General features: G+C 36.7%; 1 protein-coding gene across 2 annotated transcripts in view; it reads right to left on the bottom strand.

Moving 5' to 3' along the window:
* Positions 1-14,496: 14,496 nt before the first annotated feature.
* Positions 14,497-17,500, bottom strand: part of LOC133663739 (CCR4-NOT transcription complex subunit 11) — a 10,682-nt gene continuing 7,678 nt past the window's right edge. Inside the window, exons 4-7 of one of the 2 annotated variants that reach the window (XM_062068433.1) lie at positions 16,068-16,270; positions 15,802-16,004; positions 14,949-15,045; positions 14,497-14,886 (exon numbers count right to left, since the gene is read on the bottom strand). In XM_062068433.1, the coding sequence (XP_061924417.1) occupies positions 14,704-14,886; positions 14,949-15,045; positions 15,802-16,004; positions 16,068-16,270 (686 nt within the window). In that variant the 3' untranslated portion in view covers positions 14,497-14,703. Of the gene's footprint in view, positions 14,887-14,948; positions 15,046-15,801; positions 16,271-17,500 lie in introns of both variants that reach the window. The other variant, XM_062068432.1, reaches the window with a different exon arrangement.

Genomic DNA, 17,500 nt, shown 5'->3' on the forward strand with positions numbered 1-17,500 from the left:
GTAGATGATCATATAGTAGATGTAGATGATCATATAGTAGATGTAGATGATCATATAGTAGATGTAGATGATCATATAGTAGATGTAGATGATCATATAGTAGATGTAGATGATCATATAGTAGATGTAGATGATCATATAGTAGATGTAGATGATCATATAGTTGATGTAGATGATCATATAGTAGATGTAGATGATCATATAGTAGATGTAGATGATCATATAGTAGATGTAGATGATCATATAGTAGATGTAGATGATCATATAGTTGATGTAGATGATCATATAGTAGATGTAGATGATCATATAGTAGATGTAGATGATCATATAGTAGATGTAGATGATCATATAGTAGATGTAGATGATCATATAGTAGATGTAGATGATCATATAGTAGATGTAGATGATCATATAGTAGATGTAGATGATCATATAGTAGATGTAGATGATCATATAGTAGATGTAGATGATCATATAGTAGATGTAGATGATCATATAGTAGATGTAGATGATCATATAGTAGATGTAGATGATCATATAGTAGATGTAGATGATCATATAGTAGATGTAGATGATCATATAGTAGATGTAGATGATCATATAGTAGATGTAGATGATCATATAGTAGATGTAGATGATCATATAGTAGATGTAGATGATCATATAGTAGATGTAGATGATCATATAGTTGATGTAGATGATCATATAGTAGATGTAGATGATCATATAGTAGATGTAGATGATCATATAGTAGATGTAGATGATCATATAGTAGATGTAGATGATCATATAGTAGATGTAGATGATCATATAGTAGATGTAGATGATCATATAGTAGATGTAGATGATCATATAGTAGATGTAGATGATCATATAGTAGATGTAGATGATCATATAGTAGATGTAGATGATCATATAGTAGATGTAGATGATCATATAGTAGATGTAGATGATCATATAGTAGATGTAGATGATCATATAGTAGATGTAGATGATCATATAGTAGATGTAGATGATCATATAGTAGATGTAGATGATCATATAGTAGATGTAGTGATCATATAGTAGATGTAGATGATCATATAGTAGATGTAGATGATCATATAGTAGATGTAGATGATCATATAGTAGATGTAGATGATCATATAGTAGATGTAGATGATCATATAGTAGATGTAGATATAGTAGATGTAGATGATCATATAGTAGATGTAGATGATCATATAGTAGATGTAGATGATCATATAGTAGATGTAGATGATCATATAGTAGATGTAGATGATCATATAGTAGATGTAGATGATCATATAGTAGATGTAGATGATCATATAGTAGATGTAGATGATCATATAGTAGATGTAGATGATCATATAGTAGATGTAGATGATCATATAGTAGATGTAGATGATCATATAGTAGATGTAGATGATCATATAGTAGATGTAGATGATCATATAGTAGATGTAGATGATCATATAGTAGATGTAGATGATCATATAGTAGATGTAGATGATCATATAGTAGATGTAGATGATCATATAGTAGATGTAGATGATCATATAGTAGATGTAGATGATCATATAGTAGATGTAGATGATCATATAGTAGATGTAGATGATCATATAGTAGATGTAGATGATCATATAGTAGATGTAGATGATCATATAGTAGATGTAGATGATCATATAGTAGATGTAGATGATCATATAGTTGATGTAGATGATCATATAGTAGATGTAGATGATCATATAGTAGATGTAGATGATCATATAGTTGATGTAGATGATCATATAGTAGATGTAGATGATCATATAGTAGATGTAGATGATCATATAGTAGATGTAGATGATCATATAGTAGATGTAGATGATCATATAGTAGATGTAGATGATCATATAGTAGATGTAGATGATCATATAGTAGATGTAGATGATCATATAGTAGATGTAGATGATCATATAGTAGATGTAGATGATCATATAGTAGATGTAGATGATCATATAGTAGATGTAGATGATCATATAGTAGATGTAGATGATCATATAGTAGATGTAGATGATCATATAGTAGATGTAGATGATCATATAGTAGATGTAGATGATCATATAGTAGATGTAGATATAGTAATGTAGATGATCATATAGTAGATGTAGATGATCATATAGTAGATGTAGATGATCATAATAGTAGATGTAGATGATCATATAGTAGATGTAGATGATCATATAGTAGATGTAGATGATCATATAGTAGATGTAGATGATCATATAGTAGATGTAGATGATCATATAGTAGATGTAGATGATCATATAGTAGATGTAGATGATCATATAGTAGATGTAGATGATCATATAGTAGATGTAGATGATCATATAGTAGATGTAGATGATCATATAGTAGATGTAGATGATCATATAGTAGATGTAGATGATCATATAGTAGATGTAGATGATCATATAGTTGATGTAGATGATCATATAGTAGATGTAGATGATCATATAGTTGATGTAGATGATCATATAGTAGATGTAGATGATCATATAGTAGATGTAGATGATCATATAGTAGATGTAGATGATCATATAGTAGATGTAGATGATCATATAGTAGATGTAGATGATCATATAGTAGATGTAGATGATCATATAGTAGATGTAGATGATCATATAGTAGATGTAGATGATCATATAGTAGATGTAGGTGATCATATAGTAGATGTAGATGATCATATAGTAGATGTAGATGATCATATAGTAGATGTAGATATAGTAGATGTAGATGATCATATAGTAGATGTAGATGATCATATAGTAGATGTAGATGATCATATAGTAGATGTAGATGATCATATAGTAGATGTAGATGATCATATAGTAGATGTAGATATAGTAGATGTAGATGATCATATAGTAGATGTAGATGATCATATAGTAGATGTAGATGATCATATAGTAGATGTAGATGATCATATAGTAGATGTAGATGATCATATAGTAGATGTAGGTGATCATATAGTAGATGTAGATGATCATATAGTAGATGTAGGTGACATATAGTAGATGTAGATGATCATATAGTAGATGTAGATGATCATATAGTAGATGTAGATGATCATATAGTAGATGTAGATAGAGTAGATGATCATATAGTAGATGTAGGTGATCATATAGTAGATGTAGATGATCATATAGTAGATGTAGATGATCATATAGTAGATGTAGGTGATCATATAGTAGATGTAGATGATCATATAGTAGATGTAGATGATCATATAGTAGATGTAGATGATCATATAGTAGATGTAGATGATCATATACTAGATGTAGATGATCATATAGTAGATGTAGATGATCATATAGTAGATGTAGATGATCATATAGTAGATGTAGATGATCATATAGTAGATGTAGATGATCATAACTAGATGTAGATGATCATATAGTAGATGTAGATGATCATATAGTAGATGTAGATGATCATATAGTAGATGTAGATGATCATATAGTAGATGTAGATGATCATATAGTAGATGTAGATGATCATATAGTTGATGTAGATGATCATATAGTAGATGTAGATGATCATATAGTAGATGTAGATGATCATATAGTAGATGTAGATGATCATATAGTAGATGTAGATGATCATATAGTTGATGTAGATGATCATATAGTAGATGTAGATGATCATATAGTAGATGTAGATGATCATATAGTAGATGTAGATGATCATATAGTAGATGTAGATGATCATATAGTAGATGTAGATGATCATATAGTAGATGTAGATGATCATATAGTAGATGTAGATGATCATATAGTAGATGTAGATGATCATATAGTAGATGTAGATGATCATATAGTAGATGTAGATGATCATATAGTAGATGTAGATGATCATATAGTAGATGTAGATGATCATATAGTAGATGTAGGTGATCATATAGTTGATGTAGATGATCATATAGTAGATGTAGATGATCATATAGTTGATGTAGATGATCATATAGTAGATGTAGATGATCATATAGTAGATGTAGATGATCATATAGTTGATGTAGATGATCATATAGTTGATGTAGATGATCATATAGTAGATGTAGATGATCATATAGTAGATGTAGATGATCATATACTAGATGTAGATGATCATATAGTAGATGTAGATGATCATATAGTAGATGTAGATGATCATATAGTAGATGTAGATGATCATATAGTAGATGTAGATGATCATATAGTAGATGTAGATGATCATATAGTAGATGTAGATGATCATATAGTAGATGTAGATGATCATATAGTAGATGTAGATGATCATATAGTTGATGTAGATGATCATATAGTAGATGTAGATGATCATATAGTAGATGTAGATGATCATATAGTAGATGTAGATGATCATATAGTAGATGTAGATGATCATATAGTAGATGTAGATGATCATATAGTAGATGTAGATGATCATATAGTAGATGTAGATGATCATATAGTAGATGTAGGTGATCATATAGTAGATGTAGATGATCATATAGTAGATGTAGATGATCATATAGTAGATGTAGATATAGTAGATGTAGATGATCATATAGTAGATGTAGATGATCATATAGTAGATGTAGATGATCATATAGTAGATGTAGATGATCATATAGTAGATGTAGATGATCATATAGTAGATGTAGATATAGTAGATGTAGATGATCATATAGTAGATGTAGATGATCATATAGTAGATGTAGATGATCATATAGTAGATGTAGATGATCATATAGTAGATGTAGATGATCATATAGTAGATGTAGGTGATCATATAGTAGATGTAGATGATCATATAGTAGATGTAGATGATCATATAGTAGATGTAGATGATCATATAGTAGATGTAGATGATCATATAGTAGATGTAGATGATCATATAGTAGATGTAGATGATCATATAGTAGATGTAGATGATCATATAGTAGATGTAGATGATCATATAGTAGATGTAGATGATCATATAGTTGATGTAGATGATCATATAGTAGATGTAGATGATCATATAGTAGATGTAGATGATCATATAGTTGATGTAGATGATCATATAGTAGATGTAGATGATCATATAGTAGATGTAGATGATCATATAGTAGATGTAGATGATCATATAGTAGATGTAGATGATCATATAGTAGATGTAGATGATCATATAGTTGATGTAGATGATCATATAGTTGATGTAGATGATCATATAGTAGATGTAGATGATCATATAGTAGATGTAGGTGATCATATAGTTGATGTAGATGATCATATAGTAGATGTAGATGATCATATAGTTGATGTAGATGATCATATAGTAGATGTAGATGATCATATAGTAGATGTAGATGATCATATAGTAGATGTAGATGATCATATAGTAGATGTAGATGATCATATAGTTGATGTAGATGATCATATAGTAGATGTAGATGATCATATAGTAGATGTAGATGATCATATAGTAGATGTAGATGATCATATAGTAGATGTAGATGATCATATAGTAGATGTAGATGATCATATAGTAGATGTAGATGATCATATAGTAGATGTAGATGATCATATAAGTAGATGTAGATGATCATATAGTAGATGTAGGTGATCATATAGTTGATGTAGATGATCATATAGTAGATGTAGATGATCATATAGTTGATGTAGATGATCATATAGTAGATGTAGATGATCATATAGTAGATGTAGATGATCATATAGTTGATGTAGATGATCATATAGTTGATGTAGATGATCATATAGTAGATGTAGATGATCATATAGTAGATGTAGATGATCATATAGTAGATGTAGATGATCATATAGTAGATGTAGATGATCATATAGTAGATGTAGATGATCATATAGTAGATGTAGATGATCATATAGTAGATGTAGATGATCATATAGTAGATGTAGATGATCATATAGTTGATGTAGATGATCATATAGTAGATGTAGATGATCATATAGTAGATGTAGATGATCATATAGTAGATGTAGATGATCATATAGTAGATGTAGATGATCATATAGTAGATGTAGATGACATATAGTAGATGTAGATGATCATATAGTAGATGTAGATGATCATATAGTAGATGTAGATGATCATATAGTAGATGTAGATGATCATATAGTAGATGTAGATGATCATATAGTAGATGTAGATGATCATATAGTAGATGTAGATGATCATATAGTAGATGTAGATGATCATATAGTTGATGTAGATGATCATATAGTAGATGTAGATGATCATATAGTAGATGTAGATGATCATATAGTTGATGTAGATGATCATATAGTAGATGTAGATGATCATATAGTAGATGTAGATGATCATATAGTAGATGTAGATGATCATATAGTTGATGTAGATGATCATATAGTAGATGTAGATGATCATATAGTAGATGTAGATGATCATATAGTAGATGTAGATGATCATATAGTAGATGTAGATGATCATATAGTAGATGTAGATGATCATATAGTAGATGTAGATGATCATATAGTAGATGTAGATGATCATATAGTAGATGTAGATGATCATATAGTAGATGTAGATGATCATATAGTAGATGTAGGTGATCATATAGTTGATGTAGATGATCATATAGTAGATGTAGATGATCATATAGTTGATGTAGATGATCATATAGTAGATGTAGATGATCATATAGTAGATGTAGATGATCATATAGTTGATGTAGATGATCATATAGTTGATGTAGATGATCATATAGTAGATGTAGATGATCATATAGTAGATGTAGATGATCATATAGTTGATGTAGATGATCATATAGTAGATGTAGATGATCATATAGTTGATGTAGATGATCATATAGTAGATGTAGATGATCATATAGTAGATGTAGATGATCATATAGTAGATGTAGATGATCATATAGTAGATGTAGATGATCATATAGTTGATGTAGATGATCATATAGTAGATGTAGATGATCATATAGTAGATGTAGATGATCATATAGTAGATGTAGATGATCATATAGTTGATGTAGATGATCATATAGTAGATGTAGATGATCATATAGTAGATGTAGATGATCATATAGTAGATGTAGATGATCATATAGTAGATGTAGATGATCATATAGTAGATGTAGATGATCATATAGTAGATGTAGATATAGTAGATGTAGATGATCATATAGTAGATGTAGGTGATCATATAGTAGATGTAGATGATCATATAGTAGATGTAGATGATCATATAGTAGATGTAGATGATCATATAGTAGATGTAGATGATCATATAGTAGATGTAGATGATCATATAGTAGATGTAGATGATCATATAGTAGATGTAGATGATCATATAGTTGATGTAGATGATCATATAGTAGATGTAGATGATCATATAGTTGATGTAGATGATCATATAGTAGATGTAGATGATCATATAGTAGATGTAGATGATCATATAGTAGATGTAGATGATCATATAGTAGATGTAGATGATCATATAGTTGATGTAGATGATCATATAGTAGATGTAGATGATCATATAGTTGATGTAGATGATCATATAGTAGATGTAGATGATCATATAGTAGATGTAGATGATCATATAGTAGATGTAGATGATCATATAGTAGATGTAGATGATCATATAGTAGATGTAGATGATCATATAGTAGATGTAGATGATCATATAGTAGATGTAGATGATCATATAGTAGATGTAGATGATCATATAGTAGATGTAGGTGATCATATAGTAGATGTAGATGATCATATAGTAGATGTAGATGATCATATAGTAGATGTAGATATAGTAGATGTAGATGATCATATAGTAGATGTAGATGATCATATAGTAGATGTAGATGATCATATAGTAGATGTAGATGATCATATAGTAGATGTAGATATAGTAGATGTAGATGATCATATAGTAGATGTAGATGATCATATAGTAGATGTAGATGATCATATAGTAGATGTAGATGATCATATAGTAGATGTAGATGATCATATAGTAGATGTAGGTGATCATATAGTAGATGTAGATGATCATATAGTAGATGTAGGTGACCATATAGTAGATGTAGATGATCATATAGTAGATGTAGATGATCATATAGTAGATGTAGATGATCATATAGTAGATGTAGATATAGTAGATGTAGATGATCATATAGTAGATGTAGGTGATCATATAGTAGATGTAGATGATCATATAGTAGATGTAGATGATCATATAGTAGATGTAGGTGATCATATAGTAGATGTAGATGATCATATAGTAGATGTAGATGATCATATAGTAGATGTAGATGATCATATAGTAGATGTAGATGATCATATACTAGATGTAGATGATCATATAGTAGATGTAGATGATCATATAGTAGATGTAGATGATCATATAGTAGATGTAGATGATCATATAGTAGATGTAGATGATCATATACTAGATGTAGATGATCATATAGTAGATGTAGATGATCATATAGTAGATGTAGATGATCATATAGTAGATGTAGATGATCATATAGTAGATGTAGATGATCATATAGTAGATGTAGATGATCATATAGTTGATGTAGATGATCATATAGTAGATGTAGATGATCATATAGTAGATGTAGATGATCATATAGTAGATGTAGATGATCATATAGTAGATGTAGATGATCATATAGTTGATGTAGATGATCATATAGTAGATGTAGATGATCATATAGTAGATGTAGATGATCATATAGTAGATGTAGATGATCATATAGTAGATGTAGATGATCATATAGTAGATGTAGATGATCATATAGTAGATGTAGATGATCATATAGTAGATGTAGATGATCATATAGTAGATGTAGATGATCATATAGTAGATGTAGATGATCATATAGTAGATGTAGGTGATCATATAGTTGATGTAGATGATCATATAGTAGATGTAGATGATCATATAGTTGATGTAGATGATCATATAGTAGATGTAGATGATCATATAGTAGATGTAGATGATCATATAGTTGATGTAGATGATCATATAGTTGATGTAGATGATCATATAGTAGATGTAGATGATCATATAGTAGATGTAGATGATCATATACTAGATGTAGATGATCATATAGTAGATGTAGATGATCATATAGTAGATGTAGATGATCATATAGTAGATGTAGATGATCATATAGTAGATGTAGATGATCATATAGTAGATGTAGATGATCATATAGTAGATGTAGATGATCATATAGTTGATGTAGATGATCATATAGTAGATGTAGATGATCATATAGTAGATGTAGATGATCATATAGTAGATGTAGATGATCATATAGTAGATGTAGATGATCATATAGTAGATGTAGATGATCATATAGTAGATGTAGATGATCATATCGGCTGTTCGGATTGACTTTACAGAAGAGAAGTGTAGGATACTTCTCTTGTTGCCTTACTTGTATTTTGACTTTATTAAATGTATTTATATTATCATTTGGTGCAGCCGGGCCGGAGCAGGAGGGGATAGAAAGAGAAAAAAGAAAGACAGAGGGGGGAATTGTGGGGACAAGAGGGGGATTAGACAGAGAGACAACAACAACAACAACAACAGAGCAACATCAGCAAATAGGACATGTACAAATATGATAGTAAAAGTAATAGCAAATAAGCAGTTAGCGAAAATAAAAAATAATACAGAAATGACAATGAGCATTATTACACTACAAATGGAGCAACACAAATACCAATAGAAATATCACTATTGAACAACAACAACAACAAACCTGCAAACTCTGGAGTGGTGTAGGCTACAAGATACCGTTAACGGTATCAGACACATACAAAAAGGCTAACGTTAACATTACCGTTAGCCACTGACTATGCTTAGGTAACGTTAGTCTAGCTAACATTACTGCAGTCCTGGTTGACATAAGAGGTCACCTTATTTTGGCCTAAAGGCTACAAGTGAGCAGATATGGAAATGAAGCATAACGTTAGTTACTCACCGGTAGGGATGATGTTTGATAAGAAATGATCGAGTTCCAGCCCATTATCGAATCCTCTTATCGAACCGATTCATTATCGAATCCAGATAGGTTGTTGTATATCCCTCCTCACCCTGATTGACTCTCCCACCCCCGTCTCCATCGTGGACTCCATCCGTTTCTTGAGCACCACCATCACCCAGGACCTCAAGTGGGAGCCGACCATCAGCTCCCTCACCAAGAAGGCCCAGCAGAGGATGTACTTCCTGCGGCAGCTGAAAAAACTGAAGGTGCCGACCAAGATGCTGGTGCAGTTCTACTCAGCAATCATCGAGTCCATCCTCACCTCCTCCATCACTGTGTGGTTCCCCGGCGCCACAGTCCGGGACAAGCATGGACTGCAGCGCATGGTAAGTGCTGCTGAGAAGGTGATTGGCTGCAAACTCCCACCCCTCCAGGACCTGTTCTCCTCCAGGACCAGGAGGCGTGTGGGTCGGATCACAGCTGACTCTTCTCACCCTGGACACAAACTATTCTCCCCTCTCCCTTCAGGCAGGAGACTACGCTCCATCCAGACCCACACCTCCCGCCACCTGAACACTTTCTTCCCCTCGGCCATCAGGCACATGAACAATAACAAGATGTGATAGCTCAGTTACAGCTCATGTTATTCTATTCTGTGTTCTATGTTGCACCATTGCGCCAAGTAAAATTCCTAGTTTGTGAACCCGTTCTCAAACAATGGCAATAAAAACTCTTCTGATTCTGATAGAAAAAAAACACACAATATTTGGTTTAACAAAAGCTCACTTTTATTTTATAAGAAAAAAATAAATGAATACATATAGACTGTTACCCCCCTAAAAAAATATTGACTGTTGTTACCCAAAGTATATTAAGTGGGATATTTCATAAAAACAAATATATACAGTAACACAAAAACAAGCTGTCTCTGTGATCACTATAGGTGTATAAATAATAATATAGTGTTAAATAAAATCAGTCCCTTGGGCACAAAACTGAAAATAATACAGCTCTCCAAAAAGTGCACTTCTCCTGCTATTGGAACATCCTTCTGGGATCCATCTGTGTGGCCTCCTCCAGGAATGACGGCACGTCCTTGTCCTGGAGGGAAAATGAGGGACAGACACAGCATAGAATTAGGGGGGAAATTAGCTGAATGTGAAGACTAGGGTGTCTGTTATTAAGTCTTTAATTAGTATGTGGAATGAAATGATGGAATGGATGAAGTAAAGAAGTGAAACATTGTACTGATATGATCCACTTGAAGAGCTTGTTCACATGAATAGTGCTTACAAAGTACAGAAATACTTTCAACCTTATTGAAAATAAGATATTCTTCATCTCAGTATATTAATAATGACTGAATTAATTAATGACATATTACAAAACTGTATATACTAATTCACAGATGTTATTTTATTAGAAGATTGAAGATGCTTTATTATTGTCCATTCTTTAACATGTACAAGACATATAAGAAGTGAAATGTCATTTAGGGCACAGTCCCGCTAAGAGCAGACGTACGTTACAGGGGGACTAGACGGGACCGCCAACGCATCAGCCAATTACAGTGCTCCTTAAAAAAGGTGACATTGGGAAAGGGGGGAAGAGTAAAAAAAATATCAGTCTAAGGCTGGACCTTCGGGAGGGGTCCAGACTGAGTCCAAGGAAAAAACTTCACATAGCATAGCACACATAAACATAAGTTCAGACAAGACAAAAGCAAGCAGGGAAGGAGGGCACACTGGTGAAGGCGTTACCGCCCTCACCAAGAGGCAAGACAGAAATAAAAAGGTCAGTAAATGATGTATATATTTGTATGAAGTGGGAAAGGGGTAGGATTAAATAAGCTTGACTTCTTCCTACTCCTTTTTGGACATGATGTAAAGTGAAATGATATAAAAGTGTGATGTGTTATACTGTAAGTGTGTTCATGTACCAAATCAACTAAAGAAAGAAAGCACTAGTTTATTACAGACCTGCAAACTCTGGAGTGGTGTAGGCTACAAGATACCGTTAACCTTATCAGACACATACAAAAAGGCTAACGTTACCGTTAGCCACTGACTATGCTTAGGTAACGTTAGTCTAGCTACCTTACTGAAGTCCTGGTTGACATAAGAGGTAACCTTATTTTAGCCTAAAGGCTTCAAGTGAGCAGATATGGAAATGAAGCGGCAACAGTTAGCGTTAGTTACTCACCAGCACTATCACTGGAACTGCAGGTTGAAGCAGAGGAAGAGGGCCGTCCTTCGTCATCTCTGTCGCTGCTTCTCCACCACACCTTTCTCTACGGCCTGAACATGTTCCAACATGCTTGTTGTATTCCCCCTTACATGAGAGCCGAGCCTGCCAATAATTGCAGATAGCCGTTTCCTCCTCGTATTTCTTAGTAAAGTGAAGCCATGCCTGGGACTGCAGGTTGAAGCAGAGGAAGAGGGGTGTCCTTCGTCATCTCTGTCGCTGCTTCTCTTACCTTCAGGTTATGTCAACATATTTCTTGTACTGCTCCCCTTACAGGAAAGCGAAGCCTGGCAGTAATTGCAGATAGCCGTTTCCTCCTCGTATTTCTTAGTAAAGGGAAACCATGGCTAGGAGCGTTTTTTCCCGCCCATTGTTGCTGTTGCTGCTTCTGTATCTGCCGCCCAATGACTGAGCTACGTCATTTCCTATGACGTGCCACAGGGCATTTCCTGTGACACGGGATTCCAATAAAGAACCAAATCTTTTTCTTTACTATAGTGGCTTCAATAACAGGAACCGTTTCTCAAAAAGGGATTCCAATCCATGGAATCGGTTATTTTCTTATCGAACAATCGGGAGAACCGGTTTTCGAACATCATCCCTACTAGTAATACAAGTTGTCACAAGCAGCAGTACTAGTTATGCCAGTTGACACGAGCAGGAGTACTAGTAATACAAGTTGACAGGAGCAGCAGTACTAGTTATGCCAGTTGACACAAGCAGGAGTACTAGTAATACAAGTTGACAGGAGCAGCAGTACTAGTTATGCCAGTTGACACGAGCAGGAGTACTAGTAATACAAGTTGACAGGAGCAGCAGTACTAGTTATGCCAGTTGACACGAGCAGGAGTACTAGTAATACAAGTTGTCACAAGCAGCAGTACTAGTTATGCCAGTTGTACTAGTAATACAAGTTGACAGGAGCAGCAGTACTAGTTATGCCAGTTGACACGAGCAGAAGTACTAGTAATACAAGTTGTCACAAGCAGCAGTACTAGTTATGCCAGTTGTACTAGTAATACAAGTTGACAGGAGCAGCAGTACTAGTTATGCCAGTTGACACGAGCAGGAGTACTAGTAATACAAGTTGACAGGAGCAGCAGTACTAGTTATGACAGTTGACACAAGCAGGAGTACTAGTAATACAAGTTGACAGGAGCAGCAGTACTAGTTATGCCAGTTGACACGAGCAGGAGTACTAGTAATACAAGTTGACAGGAGCAGCAGTACTAGTTATGCCAGTTGACACAAGCAGGAGTACTAGTAATACAAGTTGACAGGAGCAGCAGTACTAGTTATGACAGTTGACACAAGCAGGAGTACTAGTAATACAAGTTGACAGGAGCAGCAGTACTAGTTATGACAGTTGACACAAGCAGGAGTACTAGTAATACAAGTTGACAGGAGCAGCAGTACTAGTTATGACAGTTGACACAAGCAGGAGTACTAGTAATACAAGTTGACAGGAGCAGCAGTACTAGTTATGACAGTTGACACAAGCAGAAGTACTAGTAATACAAGTTGACAGGAGCAGCAGTACTAGTTATGCCAGTTGACACGAGCAGAAGTACTAGTAATACAAGTTGTCACAAGCAGCAGTACTAGTTATGCCAGTTGTACTAGTAATACAAGTTGACAGGAGCAGCAGTACTAGTTATGCCAGTTGACACGAGCAGGAGTACTAGTAATACAAGTTGACAGGAGCAGCAGTACTAGTTATGCCAGTTGACACGAGCAGGAGTACTAGTAATACAAGTTGACAGGAGCAGCAGTACTAGTTATGCCAGTTGACACGAGCAGGAGTACTAGTAATACAAGTTGACAGGAGCAGCAGTACTAGTTATGACAGTTGACACAAGCAGGAGTACTAGTAATACAAGTTGACAGGAGCAGCAGTACTAGTTATGCCAGTTGACACGAGCAGGAGTACTAGTAATACAAGTTGACAGGAGCAGCAGTACTAGTTATGCCAGTTGACACAAGCAGGAGTACTAGTAATACAAGTTGACAGGAGCAGCAGTACTAGTTATGACAGTTGACACAAGCAGGAGTACTAGTAATACAAGTTGACAGGAGCAGCAGTACTAGTTATGACAGTTGACACAAGCAGGAGTACTAGTAATACAAGTTGACAGGAGCAGCAGTACTAGTTATGACAGTTGACACAAGCAGGAGTACTAGTAATACAAGTTGACAGGAGCAGCAGTACTAGTTATGACAGTGTACTAGAGTGGCAGAAAAAGGAAGTTTATTGGGGATGAGCAAATATTTACATTGCTTGTGTAAGCCCCGCCCTCTCACTTGGTGGGGGTGTCGCCAGTGTCCATGTGTAAGCCCCGCCCCCTCACTTGGTGGGGGTGTCGCCAGTGTCCATGTGTAAGCCCCGCCCCCTCACTTGGTGGGGGTGTCGCCAGTGTCCATGTGTAAGCCCCGCCCTCTCACTTGGTGGGGGTGTCGCCAGTGTCCAGGCTCTTGAGCAGGCGGAAGAGTCCGGCAGCCTCGCGGATGCGACTGAACTCGATGCAGAAGGCCTGCACCTCGATGAAGAGGTCCTGCACGTTGATGATCTTGTTCCTGATCAGGGACTGCAGGAAGACGCACACCAGGCGCACCAGCCGGTTCTGTGGGAGGAGCCACAACAATGACATCATCTCACCTTTGACCCCAGCACGGCCAGCCTCACCTGCATGTATTTGTCTTTGATCTGCTCACAGGTGGAGATGCAGTTGGAGATGTACAGGTGGATGAACTCTGGAGGCAAGTCCACCGCCGTGGTCAGCCTGGGGGTCATGTGACAGTTACACCAGTTGACCACCTGTGTGGTCAGCCTAGGAGGTCATGTGACATTTACACCAGTTGACCACCTGTGTGGTCAGCCTGGGGGTCATGTGACAGTTACACCAGTTGACCACCTGTGTGGTCAGCCTAGGAGGTCATGTGACAGTTACACCAGTTGACCACCTGTGTGGTCAGCCTAGGAGGTCATGTGACATCTACACCAGCTAACCACCTGTGTGGTCAGTGTAGGAGGTCATGTGACATCTACACCAGTTGACCACCTGTGTGGTCAGCCTAGGGGTCATGTGACAGTTACACCAGTTGACCACGTGTGTGGTCAGCCTAGGGATCATGTGACAGTTACACCAGTTGACCACATGTGTGGTCAGCCTAGGGATCATGTGACAGTTACACCAGTTGACCACCTGTGTGGTCAGCCTAGGGGTCATGTGACAGTTACACCAGTTGACCACCTGTGTGGTCAGTGTAGGAGGTCATGTGACAGTTACACCAGTTGACCACCTGTGTGGTCAGTGTAGGAGGTCATGTGACATTTACACCAGTTGACCACCTGTGTGGTCAGTGTAGGAGGTCATGTGACATTTACACCAGTTGACCACGTGTGTGGTCAGCCTAGGAGGTCATGTGACATCTACACCAGTTGATCTTAGGAGGACATTGAGAAAGATGGCAGCGTACCTGTTGACCACCCACGTGGTCATCCTGGTCGGAGGACAGAGAGAAAGATGGCAGCGTACCTGTTGACCACCTCCATGGAGTGCAGAGACATGTCCATGTTGACCAGCACAGAGAAGTACTCGGTGATCTGGCTGCTCTGCATCAACTTCAGCAACATCTCGATGGCCACCAGAGGGTTGTTCTCCACCAGGTCAGGCAGCTTGGCGGGCGCCAGGCCAATGTGGTAGACCAGCTTGGGGTCCTTCTCCAGCTCGGCCAGCAGCTGCGGGGCCACACGGAGGGGCGGTCGTTGGAGCAAAGAGCGAGGACGGCGAGGACGGCTCACCTGCGACTGCTGTTGTGCTGACAGCGGACTCTTGAAGGCCTTGGACATCAGGCGCTTGATCTCCACGCCCGTGCTGTTCTTCACGCACATGGAGCGGTCCCACTGCACGCCGTGGTCCGGCTCGCTGGGGTTGAGCCAGGCCAGCTCGTCCTCACACACGTGCAGAGGTGGCAGCGGCCGGATGAACTCGGGACGGAAGTGACCTGCGAGGAGGACAACATGACTTGTAAGAACATCAACATACAAACAGATGGTCTCTTCCAACATTCTGCTGACTACAAATGATGCTCTCATCAAAGGCAGACATTTCCCTCTCCCTCTCCATCCTGATGTGCTGCTTGCTCTTGTCCAAACTTCTTCTTGCCTCTTTTTGCTCGGCTCTCCAAAATCTACACAATGCAACTCATCAACTTGCCTCTCAACTAAATTGACAAGAAGTTTGGGTTCGGGCTCTGGCTCTCATAACAATGTGACCTCACAGTATGTTAAGGTAACGTGTGGAGTTCCACAGGGTTAACCTCACAGTATGTTAAGGTAACGTGTGGAGTTCCACAGGGTTAACCTCACAGTATGTTAAGGTAACGTGTGGAGTTCCACAGGGTTAACCTCACAGTATGTTAAGGTAACGTGTGGAGTTCCACAGGGTTAACCTCACAGTATGTTAAGGTAACGTGTGGAGTTCCACAGGGTTAACCTCACAGTATGTTAAGGTAACGTGTGGAGTTCCACAGGGTTAACAATGTGACCTCACAGTATGTTAAGGTAACGTGTGGAGTTCCACAGGGTTAACCTCACAGTATGTTAAGGTAACGTGTGGAGTTCCACAGGGTTAACCTCACAGTATGTTAAGGTAACGTGTGGAGTTCCACAGGGTTAACAATGTGACCTCACAGTATGTTAAGGTAACGTGTGGAGTTCCACAGGGTTAACCTCACAGTATGTTAAGGTAACGTGTGGAGTTCCACAGGGTTAACCTCACAGTATGTTAAGGTAACGTGTGGAGTTCCACAGGGTTAACCTCACAGTATGTTAAGGTAACGTGTGGAGTTCCACAGGGTTAACCTCACAGTATGTTAAGGTAACGTGTGGAGTTCCACAGGGTTAACAATGTGACCTCACAGTATGTTAAGGTAACGTGTGGAGTTCCACAGGGTTAACCTCACAGTATGTTAAGGTAACGTGTGGAGTTCCACAGGGTTAACCTCACAGTATGTTAAGGTAACGTGTGGAGTTCCACAGGGTTAACAATGTGACCTCACAGTATGTTAAGGTAACGTGTGGAGTTCCACAGGGTTAACAATGTGACCTCACAGTATGTTAAGGTAACGTGTGGAGTTCCACAGGGTTAACAATGTGACCTCACAGTATGTTAAGGTAACGTGTGGAGTTCCACAGGGTTAACAATGTGACCTCACAGTATGTTAAGGTAACGT

This window comes from Entelurus aequoreus, linkage group LG13, assembly GCF_033978785.1.
Source record: "Entelurus aequoreus isolate RoL-2023_Sb linkage group LG13, RoL_Eaeq_v1.1, whole genome shotgun sequence".
Lineage (NCBI taxonomy): Eukaryota > Metazoa > Chordata > Actinopteri > Syngnathiformes > Syngnathidae > Entelurus > Entelurus aequoreus.